This window comes from Candoia aspera, chromosome 8, assembly GCF_035149785.1.
Source record: "Candoia aspera isolate rCanAsp1 chromosome 8, rCanAsp1.hap2, whole genome shotgun sequence".
NCBI classification, from domain to species: domain Eukaryota; kingdom Metazoa; phylum Chordata; class Lepidosauria; order Squamata; family Boidae; genus Candoia; species Candoia aspera.
The window spans coordinates 70672521-70690915 of NC_086160.1; the positions used below are offsets into that span (position 1 = coordinate 70672521).

General features: G+C 42.7%; 1 protein-coding gene across 1 annotated transcript in view; it reads right to left on the reverse strand.

Annotated features, from left to right (window-relative positions):
* The window catches only part of ADAMTS3 (ADAM metallopeptidase with thrombospondin type 1 motif 3), a 132416-nt gene that overhangs the window by 41209 nt on the left and 72812 nt on the right, over positions 1-18395 (reverse strand). The window contains exons 4-10 of the mRNA XM_063310748.1: positions 13388-13578; positions 11578-11661; positions 8329-8485; positions 5157-5262; positions 2785-2928; positions 1036-1168; positions 583-696 (exon numbers count right to left, since the gene is read on the reverse strand). Of these exons, the coding sequence (XP_063166818.1) occupies positions 583-696; positions 1036-1168; positions 2785-2928; positions 5157-5262; positions 8329-8485; positions 11578-11661; positions 13388-13578 (929 nt within the window). The remainder of the gene's footprint in view (positions 1-582; positions 697-1035; positions 1169-2784; positions 2929-5156; positions 5263-8328; positions 8486-11577; positions 11662-13387; positions 13579-18395) is intronic.

Sequence of the window (18395 nt, forward strand, 5' to 3'; positions counted from 1 at the left end):
AACCAAACCAATGAGAACCACTTGTGCTCAGTGGCTGAGTATTGTCCTATTGTTGCAAAAGAGGGATAGAAAACTGGAAGGGGAGAACTTGAAATGGGACAGCATCTGCTGAATGACAGCACCAACGAGCAACACTCTACATTGCTACAGGCCTTATCTGTTAAAATAATTGAAGCCCATGAGCCATTCTTATTTTATTTTTAACACAAGAAAGCAGCCCTTCTCTTATTTCCCCCAGATGCACAACTCAGCCCACAAAATAGATGGACTTTAGTAATTACGCTTTCCGTGCAGAAGATCCAAGGATTCAATCCCCAGCATGCATGCATACCTACTGTACATACATATATATTGTTTTTACAAAAACCACTAACTGGTGATAGGTAAAGCCTGGAGGACATCAAAGTAGACAATCTACTGTAGTATATAGCCACTCCCCATGTACCTTCAGAATGGGAGAAGAAACCCAGCTAATTAAGTTTCCCAATTTTAACAGGAGAAAGACACTTCCATCCTAACGTCTCTTGGTTCAATCCCTTGAAATACATGCATTATTTTAGCCTGAAACACATATTCACTTACTTTACTAGGGGCACATTCTGTCCCATCAAGTGGAGGGCCCTTCTTAGTCTTGCAGAAATAGGGGTTGTCTGGATGACTGCACCACAACTGTTTACATGGGTCAAACGTTCGAAACTGAAACAAGGGAAACACCATAGATATTTTTTAGATGCTTGTATGAGATAGAGAGTATAGAACAAACCTTAAGAAAGCAAATAATGGAAGATTCTCCCTGAACTGAGATGGGTTTATGGAAGAAAGATGGCAGCTGCCAACCATCTGGATGCGGTCAAACTGAAAGTGGTAGTAAATTTCAGTCTTTTCTCCACCTCCCTCCCAAAAATTGCACTGAAAATGAGAATAAAGAAATATAGAAACACTTTCTTTCATCACAACCATCTCAGATTTGGGCTGATCTACCTTGATATTGAAATTATAGTTCAGCTTACTTTATAGAAACCAAGGTAGACGTACCGCAGTGCACATTTTGTAGCCCACTCCAAAATCAAAGCGACATTGCTCATCCATGGAATAATTTACCCCTGGCAACTCAGGAAGTTTGGGCCAATTATGTTCAAAAGGATCATCAAGGAGACAGTCATAAGAACTGTGTGAGAAATCAAAGGAAAAAGACAAGGTTGTCAGCTATGAATGCTGCCATAGCAAATGTCAGAACCAGAATGTGGTTTTCCCAGTCTCACTATGCTACTTCAGTATCTAGTTATTTTGAAAATCAATTTCCTCTTAATTTTTTAACCAAGGATCGGCAGCAAAACACCTGCAGAATCCCTAAGTAGTGACTCCAAAGCCCCAAATGACTATTATTTTATAAATTACCATCATTTTTGAAACAACGTTGTTGGTGTTCTCACCTGAACTTTTACAAGATGTTAAAGTTCTTGCAGGAGGTCATTCCCAGTGTTGGAGTTTTCACAGAAAATCACTTGCATCTCAGAGAAGTGAGATTGGGGGCATTTTTTAAAAAGAAAGTATTTATTTTAAAAAAAATGTAGGGTTTATTGTATCAGAGTGTGCCATGGCCACCAAGCATAACTCATCCTATCTACACTGTAAATTTGGAGAATTGTAGAGTCTTTATCCGTTGATGCATGGCACCAACGCTAGAGGGCACAAAAGCAATTCAAAAATCAGTGGGGAAAACTGGAGATGATTCTTGATATACACATTTCCTACTTGACTAGCTGAGCTATGTATTACCCTTGCCAATTACAAGGCAGGTACTATGTGGGGCATCCTTCCATTAGTCCAACATTGAACCATGTGATCACTTCCTGTCCTCAAATTCAGCAATTACTGTCTTCATCACCTGTGTCTTCATAGGACACAGAGAGTCAAGCTGCGCAGGAATCACACTCCCAAATTATTTTGTTCACATCCAAGCTCAAACTAAACCAAGCTCTTCCCCCAAATTTGGGGTGAAACTATTTGTTATGGTTTAAAACAAGAGTGGGCAACAATTAAATTTGTGGGCTGGGTTTCAAAGGTCTCTGTGGGTGGGGCAAAGCTGCAAAGTGGGTGTGACCACACCATGCATATAGATAATTTTCTATGCATGTTTCTATTTTTTCCAGGTTTTTAATGGGGTGAAGGTAAGCTCTTCCCTTCTTGCTTTCTTTTTGTTAACTGTATTAAGCTATTTTAAGGTTTATATTACAGTTGATTTTCCATTTCCTACCACAAAACAGTGGCAGACCACATCACCATTTTTTGGCAACTACACTGTTGACTTTTGGCAGTTAGGCTATTGAAAACTGGCAAACTGTTCAGAAGAGGCTCCAGGAGCTGCCGAAAAGGATATGTAAGGCCATATTAACCACTGGCTGTGCATCTCTTGTCTAAAACTGGGGAGCATGCCCAACGCCAAACATTGGGCCATCCAAGCAGTGCATCAATAGCCTTGCTGCCACTACTTAAAATAATACTGATAGCTTCTTCAGATGAAGCTTCCTGCTTCATGCCATGACTTGGTGAGAGACACTATACAAGCAGAGAAGGAATGAGGAGCCAGCGTTGATCTCAATGGTTCTGCCTCTGGTGGCCATCATTTGTCTTGATCTGATGACACATTCTTCCAATTCAGATTTACATCTTTGCTGGGCCTTGGACAGATGATGTTGTTCCTAGTTTTCCTGTCTTGGTCTAGATATTTTCTATCTGCCAATAGAGGCATACAGTATTTGTTAGCAAGAGATTGGTCCTTACTGTATGTATCTTTTGAGTTCCTGGCCACTACAACGGGACCAGTGGTATCGGTGGAAAGCTGCTTGCACCAATGGAGCCATGACACTTCCCATCGCTGTCTCATCTCCACATCGGTTCCCTTGTCCATCGTGCTCCATCCCTAGCCTGAATCAAAGAACAACATGCCAAAATTAACTGTGTGTGAGGAAAGAGGGAACTGATTGGAAACATCTAAGAAGTCTTTCAGATGGATTTGACTACAATTGCCCTCCTTCCCCAGCAGCCATAATTGGGATGGTTGAGGGAAGCCATAGACTGAAGCAACCAGATTTAAGAAGGTTGCTGTAAAATGAGTTGAATACTCTTGATTAATAGGATGAGATATAGAGCAAACCAGATCAACCTTGTTAAAGTTGTTGCCATGTGTTGATGCTAAGAACTACTTGTTCTTTCAGTTCCTCAGAAAGAAACCATGACAATCAGAGTAGTCTATGATTCTTTGATTTTGTAAAACTGAACCCATCACTAGATTTCCTTGTGTGGCTCTGACCTCTGCTAATTCAGACTGAAATTGGGGATTCATGTGATGATGTTTCTTCCAAGCGAATGGCATGACAGAGGAAGGAAGGAAGGAAGGAAGGAAGGAAGGAAGGAAGGAAGGAAGGAAGGAAGGCAGGCAGGCAGGCAGGCAGGCAGGCAGGCAGGCAGGCAGGCAGGCAGGATATAAGAAAAACAAGGAAGGAAGGAAGGAAGGAAGGAAGGAAGGAAGGAAGGAAGGAAGGAAGGAAGGAAGGAAGGATATAAGAAAAACTAGGAAGGAAGGAAGGAAGGAAGGAGAGAGAGAGAAGAAAGAAGAAGGAAGGAGAAGGAGGAGGAGAAGGAAGGAAGGAAGGAAGGATATAAGAAAAACTAGGAAGGAAGGAAGGAAGGAGAGAGAGAGAAGAAAGAAGAAGGAAGGAGAAGGAGGAGGAGAAGGAAGGAAGGATATAAGAAAAACAAGGAAGGAAGGAAGGAAGGAAGGAAGGCAGGCAGGCAGGCAGGCAGCCAGGAAGGATATAAGAAAAACAAGGAAGGAAGGAAGGAAGGAAGGAAGGAAGGAAGGAAGGAAGGAAGGAAGGAAGGAAGGAAATAAGAAAAACTAGGAAGGAAGGAAGGAAGGAAGGAAGGAAGGAAGGAAGGAAGGAAGGAAGGAAGGATATAAGAAAAACTAGGAAGGAAGGAAGGAAGGAAGGAGAGAGAGAGAAGAAAGAAGAAGGAAGGAGAAGGAGGAGGAGAAGGAAGGAAGGAAGGATATAAGAAAAACAAGGAAGGAAGGAAGGAAGGAAGGAAGGAAGGAAGGAAGGAAGGAAGGAAGGAAGGCAGGCAGGCAGGCAGGCAGGCAGGCAGGCAGGCAGGAAGGAAGGAAGGATATAAGAAAAACAAGGAAGGAAGGAAGGAAGGAAGGAAGGAAGGAAGGAAGGAAGGAAGGATATAAGAAAAACTAGGAAGGAAGGAAGGAAGGAGAGAGAGAGAAGAAAGAAGAAGGAAGGAGAAGGAGGAGGAGAAGGAAGGAAGGAAGGATATAAGAAAAACAAGGAAGGAAGGAAGGAAGGAAGGAAGGAAGGAAGGAAGGAAGGAAGGAAGGAAGGAAGGAAGGAAGGCAGGCAGGCAGGCAGGCAGGCAGGCAGGCAGGCAGGCAGGCAGGCAGGCAGGCTCAGTCTACACCACCTGCTATCTTCTAGATGGTTTGGATTACAATTCCTATCAACTCCAGCCAGCTTGGCTAATGGCTGGAGATGATGCAGATTACATTCTAAAACTAACAGGGAGCATCTAACTTGGAGAAGACCAAACTAGAGAACCATGATGCAACAGACTTGACCTGTTAGATGAGGAGTATATGAGTAAGAAGGAAGTGGGATGACAATAATTGGCTTGGCATGACCTACTGCCCACCTAGAAGTTCCACTTTGCAATGCCACTGAATGGTCACATATCACTTTTCTTCAGAACTTTGGAGAGGGAGGAGAGGAAAATAAATAAGGTAGGAACATTGCAACTAACTGATGAGCTATGCCTTACTGATGAGTTATGAGTTATCATAAATGTCTTCTTCCCAATGGTCTGCATCAATGTATGCAAGAAAAAATTGGAAACCAACACATTTGACTCCCACTAGATGATAGCTCACCTAAAGATACTATGTACCAGGTATGACCTTGAAGGTGGAATAAAGAATCAGTAATTAATAAGTAATCTAATTTGCTGTAACAATTTTAAGGAGATATGGCTAATACCTGTTATGGGCTTCCCCAGCTGGAAAGTTGAGTTGGGGAAAGAGAGGTACAAAATATCAGGGCTTGATTTAGTCCAGGAACTGCCAGGTGATAATCCTGTTTTATATTGAGACTTACACATGGCCAGTTTCATGGGCAACCACAAAAGCTGAAGAAAATCCATCTTCATGATTAAGAGTGCAGCTTCTCACTGGGTGACACATGCCTGTGACGGGAGCATATCCTGTGGAGCACATAAAAATCTGGGATGTTTTCAAAGCAAGCAAGTGAACAGTAATAATTCTGTTAACAGCCAACAGCTGTTGTGAAGCTTTAATCTAGGATAAAAAAAAGCATTATTTATTCATGGACTTTGAGGTGTATGCTATCCCACTATATGGAGGCTAATCTCTCTGCTACAAAAATACATAAGAAGTATCAGTACTGTTGTCCCCAGTGCAATATCTCCATATGTGGTGTTATTTTGTCAAATGTCAATGCATGTTCATTTTTCATGAATTTCTGCTCAATCCATTTCATTGAATGAGAGCTTGTGGGATGTCCTGGGGTGGACAAAGGAGTCTGACAAAGCTTCTCCAATATCTCTGTTAAATCACTTTTCTTGGTTTAGCTACCCGAGATCCTCTGACCCAAAGATGCTCAAGTCCAAACTCATGCAAAGCTCACATATGCATTCTCTTCCAAATTTGTAATGCAAGGATGGACAATTTTCCCAGTGTTGGGAGCTGCAACTTGAATCCTCAATCAGGTGCAGGGTTGCAGGTGACCTCACCAAAAGGGTAGTGACCTCACAGAAAGAAGAGGTTCTGATCTGGGGGGGATTTTTAGTCCTTTGAGGCAAAATGTGGGAATGGAAGCAGGAATTGCTATGTGGGAATGACCTTAGGAGACAGGAGGAAAGTGCTGCAGACTAGGCAACGGTCAGATAAGAGGCAGCTGAGCCCACAGGAGGAATGGAGGGCATGGCAAACATCTCAGAAGGGACCCTCCCTAGTTTCTTGAACTGTAAAGGTGAGGGGGAGAGATGCACTTTCAGACTTGCAAGATTCTGTTAATGTGACCTTACATAAAGTTAGAGCCAGTACTCCTGGGTGTGGTTCTTCTCGGGACTGCCTTGCAAGGCTGACAAGGAAGCCTCTGAGAGTGAGGCCATTCCCATTTCCACCCTTAAGAACCTTCCTCTCCCCTCCTCTGAAGACCTGACATCTTGCCAACAATTTTTTGGCAGCAACATGACCAAATGTGGGGCAATGTGGGGGACTTGGGACTTACTTGGCCCCTGAGAGGCCTTTGATTTCCGTGTCTTCCTTTATTTAAAAAATGACAACAAAGCTTGCTTCACTGAAAGTTGGATTGTTTGTTTAACTAGGTTTATATGGCTAAAGTTTCTTTTAAATTTTCTTCTGAGTTTTAGAGTTGAGAACTTAGGGGACTGGAGGTTGAGAGCTCCAGTTTGATGTAGTGGTTAAGGCACCAGGCTAGAAACCAGGAGACCGGGAGTTCTAGTCCTGCCTTGGGCACGAAGCCAGCTGGGTGACTTTGGGCCAGCCATTCTCTCTCAGGCCCAGGAAGGAGGCAATGGCAAACTACTTCTGAAATCTTGCCACGAAAACTTCAGGGACTTGTCCAGGCATTCGCCAGGAGTCAACACTGACTCGAAGGCAGAAAAAACAAAACCTCTTTAGTAAAGCATCACTAAGCACTCCTGTTAATAGAAAGTTGAGCAGTGTAGAAGGACTCGTCTCTGCTTGTCTCTTTGGGATTATGTGCTCTGAGTTGAGAGTTTATTTTGGCATGGAAGTGGGCTGTCTACTAAAGCACACTTTATCAAAATTGCTTTACGGTATTTGCTTGCTGCGAGGTTGACTTCTCTGAAGCTGTTCTTATCAGAGGCCATTCAACAAGTCATCCCAAGAGCCCTGGTTCATTTCACTCTTTCACTTAAGAGTTCTTTCCAGCTTTTTAAAACTTAATTTCATCAAAGAATATCTCAGACCAGAATAACTGTGGCCAGGAACTAAATGTTTACCTGTGCTCACTGCTGAGAAAGGTAAAGATGGTCTCAAGTTGAGCTGGACTCCTTGTGACCTCATGGACACGCCCAGATAGTTTTCTTGGCAACAATATGGAAGTGGTTTGCCATGACCTTCTGGTATGTTTTTTCTGACTGGCCAGTCTCAGCTACAGCTTTCATATTTTCAGATGTTAACCAGGCCAAACCTTGCTTTGTTTCAGATCTCAGACAAGATTGGGCTGATGTTGCCCCCTGCTGACTGCTTACAGGTAGCCCTTGCTTAATAAACATTTGTTTAGTGATGGTTCGGACTTATGACGGTGCTGAAGAAACTGACTTATGACCAGTCCTCACATTCACACCGCCACAGCATCCCCACGGTCACATGATCACAGTTTGGGCTCTTGGCAACTGGTTCGCATTTATGACTGGTGCAGCGTCCCATCACATGACCATGGGACGCTGCACCAGCCATTTTCAAAGTTCCTGGCTGGCTTCTGGCAAGCAAAATCAAAGGGGAACTGCATGATTCACTTAACAACCATGCGGTTCACTTAATGCCTGTGGTGATTCACTTAACACCTGCTGCAAAAAAGGTCATAAAGTGGGTCAGATTCACTTAATGACTGCTTCACTTAGCAACCAAAATTCCAGTCCCAAGTGAGGACTACCTGTAATGCCTAGTTCTTAGTTCCTAGTTCATCTCCTCCCAAAATCCAGACCAAAAGTTTCTTACTGCTGCCTTCACTCCATTTTAGCTTGGAAAGAATGTCACCTGTGTGACAGCAGAAGCAGGAAGTTGGGTTCTGCCCTGGCTATTGCACTCTGACATCTTCAGGGTAGGAAGAAAAGAAAATGGCATCTATCAGCGAGCACAGTTGCCAACACCACCTTCCAGAAAACATATACTTGGCATGATGGGGACAAGAAATCACCTCTCTGGCCTCAGCCTCCAAACTCAAGTCAGCCTTCTCTAATTTAGCATCCTACAGATGGAATGGGACTGCAGCTCTCAGAATGGGCCATGTTGGCCGATCAACCTGGATATTGCTCTCCTTCATATCTAAAGGATGCCAGGTTGAAGAAGACCGAAGGAAGGTGAGACAAAGGACATCTTTATAACCTAAGGCAAAAGCTGTGAAGTGCAAAGCGTCTGGGATATGGAGGAGAAGTAACCGGAATTTTCAGAGATTTAGCATCTGCAATATTGAAAGCTGACATGGGTTTTGAATGAGTCCACTCTGAAAGTTGCGGGTGTGCACTTGGGCACTTTACCTTGCATTCCAGCTGGTCCAAAATCTTGTCTGGTTAGAAAGATAGCATGATCGTGATGTTCTGAATGACTGGGGTCTGTTTTCTGTTGCTGATATGCCCAACGACACACGTTCTCCAGGCTTCTTGACGGGTTTCCTCGTTCAATCAGGCTGATGGACTAGGAAAGAACATAATGTACAAACAGGTCACAAACCAACCTATTGTTTCCATCATGGCTGGTTAGCTTAGCATCATCCTTTAAGCCTTATAAATTTCTTGCTTAACAACGTGTCGATCTTCAGCCCAGGCTGAAGCGATTGCAGAGCCATCTCCCATTCTCCAGAATGCAGGTGGTCTCCAACGAATATTAGGAGTTTGGATTCCAGGGCAGAAAGCTGCTGCAGCACAAGCAGGGGTACAATCATCACCCCTGACTGCAATTCCTTAAAGCAGTTGTGATGTTTCCCAGGTTCACCTGACTGCAGCTGTTGCATGATCTCTGGGAAAGATGTATTTAGTTGGAGGAGCTGCAGATAGACACTCCATTGGTGCCCCCTGTGGTAGGCTGAGCTGCCCTGAGGGACCTGGGAAGATGCACTGGTCCCAAGGTTAAAATTTTCCTTCCATGGGCCAAAATCAGGCTCTGTGTCATGTAGACACTAAAAAGCTTTGTTCTTTTGTAGAACATCTGGATGCAGGCACATCTGCCTTATACTGTAGCTGTAAACATATAAAAGGGCCAAAATAAGCCAAGGAGGGCAGAAATTTTAAGTAATGGAGGATGAGGTTGTGGGGCATTCCTAGATTCGTTTTTGTAAGGTGTGGACAGGTGATATTGTGGGTCTCAAGGAGGAGGAATCTGCAGTTGGAGACTCAACAGAAGCAAACAGGAAAAGAGAGAGTGATCTGCTGAACAACTGGCTGTTGGAAAGGCCTGCAGGTTTTGGACAACAGACCAAGCACCAGCTGGGACAGCTTGACAAAGGTGCTGGGATGCCTGAAGCCCAGAAAACGTTATTTTTGCCTCTTCCCTAGGATGGAAGGGAGCCCAGAAGGGAAAGCACAGAAAAACCTACTGTACGTGAAGGCGGGAGTGAAGCAGGTAAGACACAGTAAAAAACCTCCATCTGAAATGTCTGTGTAAAACTGTATATGTATAGTTTGTTGACCTGAGGCCACTGTATGTAAATAGAGAATAACTGTGTGTGTGTGTCTGGGAAGGTCCTGTTCCTTTTTCCCATCCTGCTTGCTCTTTTATGCCTCCAAATCTGAAGTGCTGCGTCAACCTATAGGTAACAAGGGAAAATTAGCAGATGTGATTTGTTGATTGCATTTTGTTACTCTGAGTTTCAGAGGGGGAGCTGTATGCTGCTTAGAGTTGGTTGTGACTGGAATAGCCTATAAACCTAGATAAATAGATAGACAGGTGATAGATAGATGATTGAGAGACAGAGAGAGAGAGAGAGAGAGAGATACAGAGATCCCTGTAGTACTACCATCTTCCTGAAGAACTGATGGAATTGCAAGATACAGAAACTTTTTCAAGCAGCAGGCAGAGGCTTTCACATAATTTATACCCACAGGCCCCATGTCTTAAGAGAACCAAATTTATCACTAAGAGCAACTTCATCCTACATCACATTTTCTGTAACGTTCCAGAATCTAAATGGATTCTTATCTCATTTTCCTGAGTGTATATGGATTTTTATGAACTGCCCCCAAGAAAGAGGATCTGCTGCCCAGGCTGCATCAGGATTCTGTTTTGTGAATCTCTGCATTTTGTAAGCATAGATTTATTATTTGGAATGGCATCCCTCTGCTTCAAACACCCCCCCCCCACTTTTTTTTTTTTTTAGTTTCAAGCACTTGGATCTGCTTGTTAAAGCTGCAAATTAGAAACTTTGCAGGAACCATTATCTCAAATGTTTATATGCTTTCTGAAAATAATGAGCTGGGGGTCCTTCAACTGGAACAAACACCCCGTGAGTAAGACCAGATCTCATCTGGGAAAAATGAGAAAGTTTTGCTGATATTCCTGACTACTGGAAGAGAAGATATTCCTTTTGTAAAATGAATCTGAGGACAGTGACCACTAAATTTATACCCTCTAGCACTCTGTCCTGGAAGCCCAAGACATACCATATATATACAAGAGTTGTGTGCCAATACAAAAGTACAGAATAAATATTTATTAGCTTTGATGGAAATCACCCAAGCCATTGGATGTTGTTCTGTTAAATAATGTAGCAATGTTCTAAATGAATAATTGACAATAACAATATATGTATATATTTCTCTATCAGATGTTAGCATCCGGTTTTGTTTTGTTTGTTTTTTTCCTGGAAGGCAAACAAGAGGCACTCTATACATTAGGATCTGGGGAGGCCATTTTCTTAGGGTTGGGGCTACAACTTGATACCTTGATCTATTGGAGGTTCACAGAAGAAATTACTAGAAGGGTGTTGATATCACCTAAGGAATAAAGCCTCTTATTTGTTTTTCAGTTTTTGTTTTTAAGGCAGTGATGGGTCGGGGAAACCCCAGGGAGGGGTGGATTTCTACTGTATCTTTAGTTTTGAGAAAAGAACCCCGATGTCATGAGCACTGATGGTGAGCAGGAGGAGGCCCCTATCCAGGGGGGAAAACACACGCGTAGTAGCGAGGGATTGAGCAGTCATTCAAAGAGACACAGAACAGATCCACCTTGACTTTTGGGGTTGCCTAGGAGTGGACCATCACTTCCTCTAACAGCAAATTCAAATAATGAGTGGTGGTAGGAGCCAAACAGGGAGGCATCAACACACTTGGGGAAAAATGACGTTTTCAACTATATTCTTAAAAACCTTCATTTTCAAAAAGCAAGATATTAACAAACCTTTCCTTGCACATATTCTACTGAGAGACTATGACTATCAATACTCTACCATGTGCTATTGTGAATCCAGCCAATTGTGGCTTATTTAATAAACCATAAAGCAAACCATGACACAGTATCTCAGCCTTTTAGCCAAGATCAAGTGCAGCACTTCTGAGCATGATATTGATGAACTGAGTAACATAGACTGGGCAGCCATGAATTGTTTTAATCATGGCTTATTGAATGAATGACAAAGATTGGGATCATATGGCATGCTAAGTCCAAACCAAATCAAGCCAAACACATTATGGTCTTGTACAATATTTGGATTGGATCATAAGATCCTGCTCCATTGACCCATAAAATCTGTTTGAGTGCAGGAGACAGATGAACCCTTCACTTGGTTTATTTACCTTGGCATAACCCAACATCATCATACGAACCAGCACAACATTTATGTGGATACCCAGGGATTCATCATGATAAATTTCATTCACCTAAAGAGAAGAAAGAGAGGAGGGACAAGAAAAATTCCTTAGTAATGACAGAGTCAAGAAAAACATGGATTGAAGACTCCACATTTGCAGTCTGTGTCAGATAGAAGGTACAAGCAAGGATTTCTTGCTCAGATGCGTGTTTTCCAAAGTGTAAATGATCCAGTGGAGTCCTTAGTGCTCTCTGAGCTTGGTTGTTTTCTTGCAGACATTTCATTACCTGACTGGGTAACATCATCAGTGGGAGTGAGTGTGGGGTTTGCTCCCTGTTTATACACAGTAGCTTGCCCTGCCAGTTTTGCTGGGGTGGGGTTCTCTCCTTGGTAGTTCCTTGATAGGGCATTGTTTGTCTGCTTGATTGTTTGCCTGGTATTTATCCTGCTTATCTGGGTGTTGGCTGCTGAAGAGGATGTGTTCTGGTCTTTTTTGTTTCCTTCTTAGATTTTTTATTGTCTCTTTGGAATGGTGTGTAAATGTGGTTGATCTCTATGTGTCTATGGATGGCTGATTTGTCTGAATGCCAAGCTTCCAGGAATGCTCCAGAGATTATGACTGTCCCAGGACCTCACTAGTTGGCCAAGCTTCACCTATCTCTTTCCTAGATTACAACCAGTTGTTCCAATTATCTACAGGAAACTTCTAATGCACTTTAACAACTAGAGATGGCAACTTTCTTTCAGTCCAGACCAACACTGGAGGCCACTAGTAGATGGAACTGAAGAAAGCTAGGGGCAGGAGCAAAGCCAAAATGTACAGGATTCTCATTATCTGTCTTCTCACAACTGCTTTTTCTATCCTGCCTTGTTTTTGCTTTATTTTGTTTTGAAGGCATCTCTCCACTTCCTGAAATCAATGCCACATTTTCACAGCAGCCATAACTTTTGAATTGTGGTCTTAAAATGCTACCTTTGCTCTTGAAATGCTCTTCTGTTGCTTAAAATGCAGCATGGATACAACATTGGAAAACCAACTTACTGTTAGAGAAGTACCCATTTTTGGACTTATTTGGTGCTAGCAGCTAAGAGAGCAATCTCCATCCCTTGGCAACCCCCAAATCACTTTGAAGAACAAAGCATTAATTCTGGGATTAACTGACCAAAGCTTGCACTCACTTCTCAAATGCCAATGTTCTAAAGGCATTTGAAATGTAAGGGTTACAGTTAAACAGAAAGGTCAGTGCAAGGCTTTTTGCTCCTTGGAGGAGAGATGAGATAGGAATTAGGGCTGTGCATTGCTTTGGATTTCTAGGTATACAGGAGTGTAAATGTACTCCTGTCTTTCTTAAAGAATTGCAACTATAAGCTCTGAGACAGTTTTTGGATCTCGTACCCAAAACACAGCACAGTACTAAAAGAAATAGGATAATCAGACAGACCAACCATCAATTAAGATTCTAACTGAACCCTACCTGCAGACAGATGGGCTGTTAAGGTCTTACCTGATTTACAAGTTCAACTTTATGCTCTTGTGTGAAAGCTCAACTTCAAATAACTACGTATCCATGAAATTTTCTTGGTTGCATTACAGAAGTGGCCTTCTTTTAGGTTTTCCAGTTTCCAGTCTTAGCTGTAGCCCTAGCATTTCCAGGCAGTCTCCCATCCAAGTATTAACCAGGTCCAACCCTCAGTAGCTTTTTCAAGATTATCCAAGATCAGTTGGATGCTGCCACTGCTTATGTGACCAAGATCTGTATTTCTCCCAAACTAAGACAAGAGAATATTGCACTCACAATATTCATAAGGGTGAGAAGATAGTTCTGCACATGTTCTTTGCCATGGAATCGGACCACAGAATCATCCACTCCAAGAAGAACTTCAATATTGTAGTCATTTTCCCCGGCGTGTCTGCGTTGTCTCAGCGTTTCATTCAGCTGCTGCTCTATTCTTGCGTAAGTGGACTCCAGGCCGTGTAGATCAGATTCTGAATAAAGCAAGGAAACAAATCAAAGGATTAGATGGTTAATTACTATTATCCATAGTTGGACCATAATGGAGATTCTGTAAGCTCAGAAAGGAAATATTGTACATCTGGAACCTCAGATTGTGTAGCTCAATGTCAAGAGAATGATTAGCAGCATAAACTTAGTCACAAATCAGGTCCAGAACAAGTTTGGCTTTTATCCAGGATGACCTAATCCGACTCCTTACCACTGTCCCTTCTGCTGCTTATCTGGAGACTGTGAAGTCTCAGGAGGACTTCAGCTGAGCTTTAAGCACTTCCTCAATCATGGTCATCAGGATCTAGGCCCACTAGTGTTCTCAGCATCTCTAGGCTTTATCATGAACATGCACCAAGATATCCATGCAAGAACCATGGATAAGAGAAGTGATTCCATGGCTTTTGACATCATGACTAGGAAGCAATTACACACACTGGCAAAAGACCAATTATTATAGTCCTCATCCTCAATAAATCTAACGAAGAGAAGAATGGGGAAGTAAACTGTAACTAGTGTGCCAACTCTGAAGAGCAGGAAGAATGAACTTGTATTTATTTAAATCAAAGTGACTGTTAATGAAACAATGGAGATTGTGAATACTGTTTGAAGTCATTCCTCCTGGGGCAAAATTTTAATTGATACAGGAAAGGTTTTGTTTTTGTTCTAAAAAACCCTAGTAACTGTTAACACAGTTAGCTGCTTACAGCTGGGATCCCCAAACCACTTGTACTTGTGATGATTGGACATCAGACCTGTCAGTCAAAGCATGGTAATGCAGGGTACCTCCTCCCAGTTTATATTCTGGAGAGAGAGAGAGAGAGAGAGGAACTAAGGAGGGAGAGATTTAGGAGGAGGGTTTAAGGGATGTTTGAAGGTTGTAAAGGAATGTAGAGTTGACCTTGGGCATATGGAAGGGATGAACAAGCTTTTAAGGGGGCACTTGCAGAAAAGATTACACAGTCCTGAGAAAGAAGAAAACATGAGAAAGAGACTCAAAATAACCCTGCCTTGATTTTATTTAGTATAAGATGGGATGCAGAGAAATTTGGACAGGCTTTCAAGATTCTGTTACTCTACCTTATTACAATAAAAAACCTATTCCTTGACCTGCCCTACCTCAAAGGACAAAAGCCAAGCCTAGGAAAACCTTCATCTCCCAGACTGATAAGTTTATGAGAAGGCAACAGTTAGGTATATGTTGTAAACAGTGGCATCCATGGGGTGTTAAACTGGTGTCAAAAGAGGCAAGATGGTGGCCACAAAACCTCAGGTGAAGCCCTGACCCTTCTGTGCACAGGTCAACACATGTACAAAAGGTGCAGGACTTTGACTGCAGGGCCTCAACCACCATCTTGCCTTTTTTTTTTTTTTTGACTCCCTGTGTGGACACCTCTGGTTGTAAAACGTAACTTACTAGCAGTCATCTTGCAGTGTGAGCTAAGAGAACACCCTACTAAAGTTCACCGGAATTATAATGTCAAGGAACAAATTTACAACCCATGTTCAATTATTTAATAAACACTAACTCAGTTCCTTATTTGAACATTAACAAAGTGTCTGTGTATTTCTGGATATTTCCCACATACCACCTAGTTACGTTACCACAGGAGTATATAAAGGAAGGGAAGGAAAACAAGAGAATTTCAAAAGCAGGAAAGCTTTGGTGGTGGCCGTAAAACCAACAGATCCTTTTAGAGATATCTCTGAGTTAATGGGATGACACTTAAATGAGGAAGGGAGGAAGGAAACAAGGGACCCCCGCAACAGAGAAGGTGTATGACAGTACTAATTTTGTATTTCAGGCCACAGAGAAAAATGGCCCAGGACTAAGCATTTGACAGAATGCATCACGCCCGAATATTCTGTTTCTTAAAATGTTGCATCAGGCTTCAGAGAAGCACAGCTGAAATTCTGATCGCCAAATCTGAAAAAGAGATCTCAGTTTCTTGCAGTCATCAGCCTTTTTAAAAACCATTTGCCTTGACTCACATGTTGCACTAAACCATGGCTTTGCACAACCATGGGTAATTGGAAAAACCAGCACTGGCACGGTTGGCGCAACATGCTAAGCCATAAAAGATGGTTTACAAAGCACAGCCATCTTTCCGGTCATGCTCTGGCAAGTCTGTAGGTTGACACCATGTCCTCGTATCACCTGCCTGCCCACCCCCAGTTAGCCTGGAATGGGAACCCCCTTGTAAAAAAATAATGTGAAAAATTAACCCTTTCTCAGCCTCTTCTTCTACATACAGTATGTCTGCTAACATTCCTGAAAAGCAGACTGAAGTCTGCCTTGGACATTAGAAGTGCAGCTCGCTATGCAATTAACAAATCAGACCTGCACTTTAGTATCTGGTGCTTGGTTAAATATCTTCTCTCTGAGTGGTATAACTACAGGCCCCAATTGATTTTATTCATCAGACCTTGTGAACGACTCTGAGTTAAGCTTAGCCTAGCCTAGCATCGATTGGCACACAGTTAAAAAGTAAAACACACAAACTGTGGGAGATCCCGCTATGATCGTCTACAGCCTCTTCCTAGCCTGGCACATTACCCAGACCAGGAAGTGTACAAAATCCAAAGTGTGCACTAGTATGCTTAATCAAAAGCTTAATGACATTAAAAAGGGCTCGATCATTGCTGCCATGAAGTCCTGTTGTGTGCTTCTCAACTTAATTGCCTTTTGCTAAGGTGAATCTTTCTAGCTCAGAGGCAGTCTAAAGACTGTCAAAGTTGGACCAAGTTTTGGAAATTCCACCACTCAGGGGAACGTGCTGCTGCAACTTTTCAGATGTATTAACTAGGAACACGTCATTCTCTGCTGCCTCTCAGTGGCTCAATAGCCCCTCAGTCTCTCTCCTTGACTTCCCCACATCAAACAGTGAGACTTCCCTGGACCTGCCAGCCATCACCTTGCAGGTGAGGAATGGAGCATCACAAACAAGCATCACAATTTGACCTCAGCAACTTTCAGGCTCAAGAATGCAAGGCTGTGATAGCACACAAGTGGGAAATTTGGAGCCTGGCTCACGTTTCTAAAAATTGCTGCAGTTGGCAGAGGTTCCTTGGGGTGCCACGTCCAGTGGAAATGTAGAGTCAGGCCATCATAATGGCCTGCCAGTGGCATGAATGAGAGGAGCCGAAGAGTCAGGGCAGAGGGGAAAAAAAAAAAAAAACAGCAGTCCAACCCACACTGGACTGGGTTTGGCTGCCATTTCCCTCTTTAAATAAGTGGCTTTTGTGGTTAGGAAAAAGTGGAGAATCCTCCTTTTTTCTCTGTGTACACAAGCAGGAAGAGAGCAGAATGAAGCTTTTTCTTTTTTCTTTTTCTCTTCACATTCAGCTACTTACAGCACAGTAGATTTATAGCGTAAATTATACACTTTCTCAGTTTTCTCCACACTGATTTTTTTTAAAAAAAGAACTTTAAAAACCTGTTCTAAAATTAAAGATAGCTTTGCATTTGGAATGAAAGCATCCAACAGTTACTCATTGTAGACCTTGAAGGTGAGTTCTTGTGAACTAATATAGCAGCATTCACTGAGGGGAGGGGGGTACAGTAAAGTATTCCCCATGAAAGGAGGAAGGCAGTTTCAGAGAGTCTGGATTGGCGGAGCCATCCTGCCCCCCTTCCTTGAATATCTTCAGAATGACTCTATCAGGCCCGCAACTAGTGTCTGTGTCACCTGGGGCAAACATGGATTCAGTGCCCATTTTGGCACCCCCCCCGAGCTCATTTTGGCATCCCCTCCAGTGCAGCACTCAGGGCACATGCCCCACTTGCCACCCCCACCCCCCCAATTGTGGCCCTGGACACTATGTTGGGGGGTAGGGATCCTGAGGAAACTGGGCACATTTATTCAGTTTTCTCGGCAGCTATATGGAAGTGGATTACCACTGTCTTCTTCTTGGATGTTCTGTTGACTGCCTGCTCTAACCTACAGAGCTTGGATTTCCTTGTGGTCTTGCCTCCAAGTCCTAACTTGATCTAACCTCGCTTAGCTTCTTTCAAGATCAGCTAAGCTTGGCTAGGTGCTGCTTCTTTGGGGTTTAAGTACAAATGAGATGAATTGTCTGACAGTTCATCTTAGACAATCCTAAGTCGCTTTCCCTATCCCATGGAAAAATAAGGAAAACAATTATTATAATATCCAGGGGCTCTTCCAAAACCACACCTGGAATACAATATACAATTCTGGGCACCACATTCTCAGAAGTTTTTTAATAGGTTCGAACAGATCCAGAGGAAGGCAACAAAGAAGATCCAGGGACTTGAGGAAATGCCCTTTGAGGATATGCTAAAGGAACTTGGAATTTTGAATCAGGAGATCAGGAGACTGGGAGGACACATGAGAACCATATTCCAGTACATAAAAGGAAGCTCCATGGAAGATGATCAAGAACTATTTCCATGCCACAGAAACTAGGACCAGAAATAATGGATATAAGTTGCAGCCACCTAGATTTTGATTACATATAAGGACAAATGTCCTGATGGTAATATTTGTACAACAGTGAAACAGTCTATCTATGGAGATTGTAGGTTTTCCAGCTCTGGAAGTTTTTAAGAAGAAGCTAGATGGTTTAACTGATTTTCTTGCACATTGCAGAGGGTTGGACTAGTCAGTGTTTCTCAAACTTGGCAACTTTTAAGGCTTATTTATTTATTTTCTATCCCGCCTTTATTGTTTTTATAAATAACTCAGGGTGGCAAACATACCTAATACTCCTCCCTCCTCCTCTTTTCCCCACAACAACAACCCTATACTCCCAGAATTCCCCACCGAGCATGAGTTGA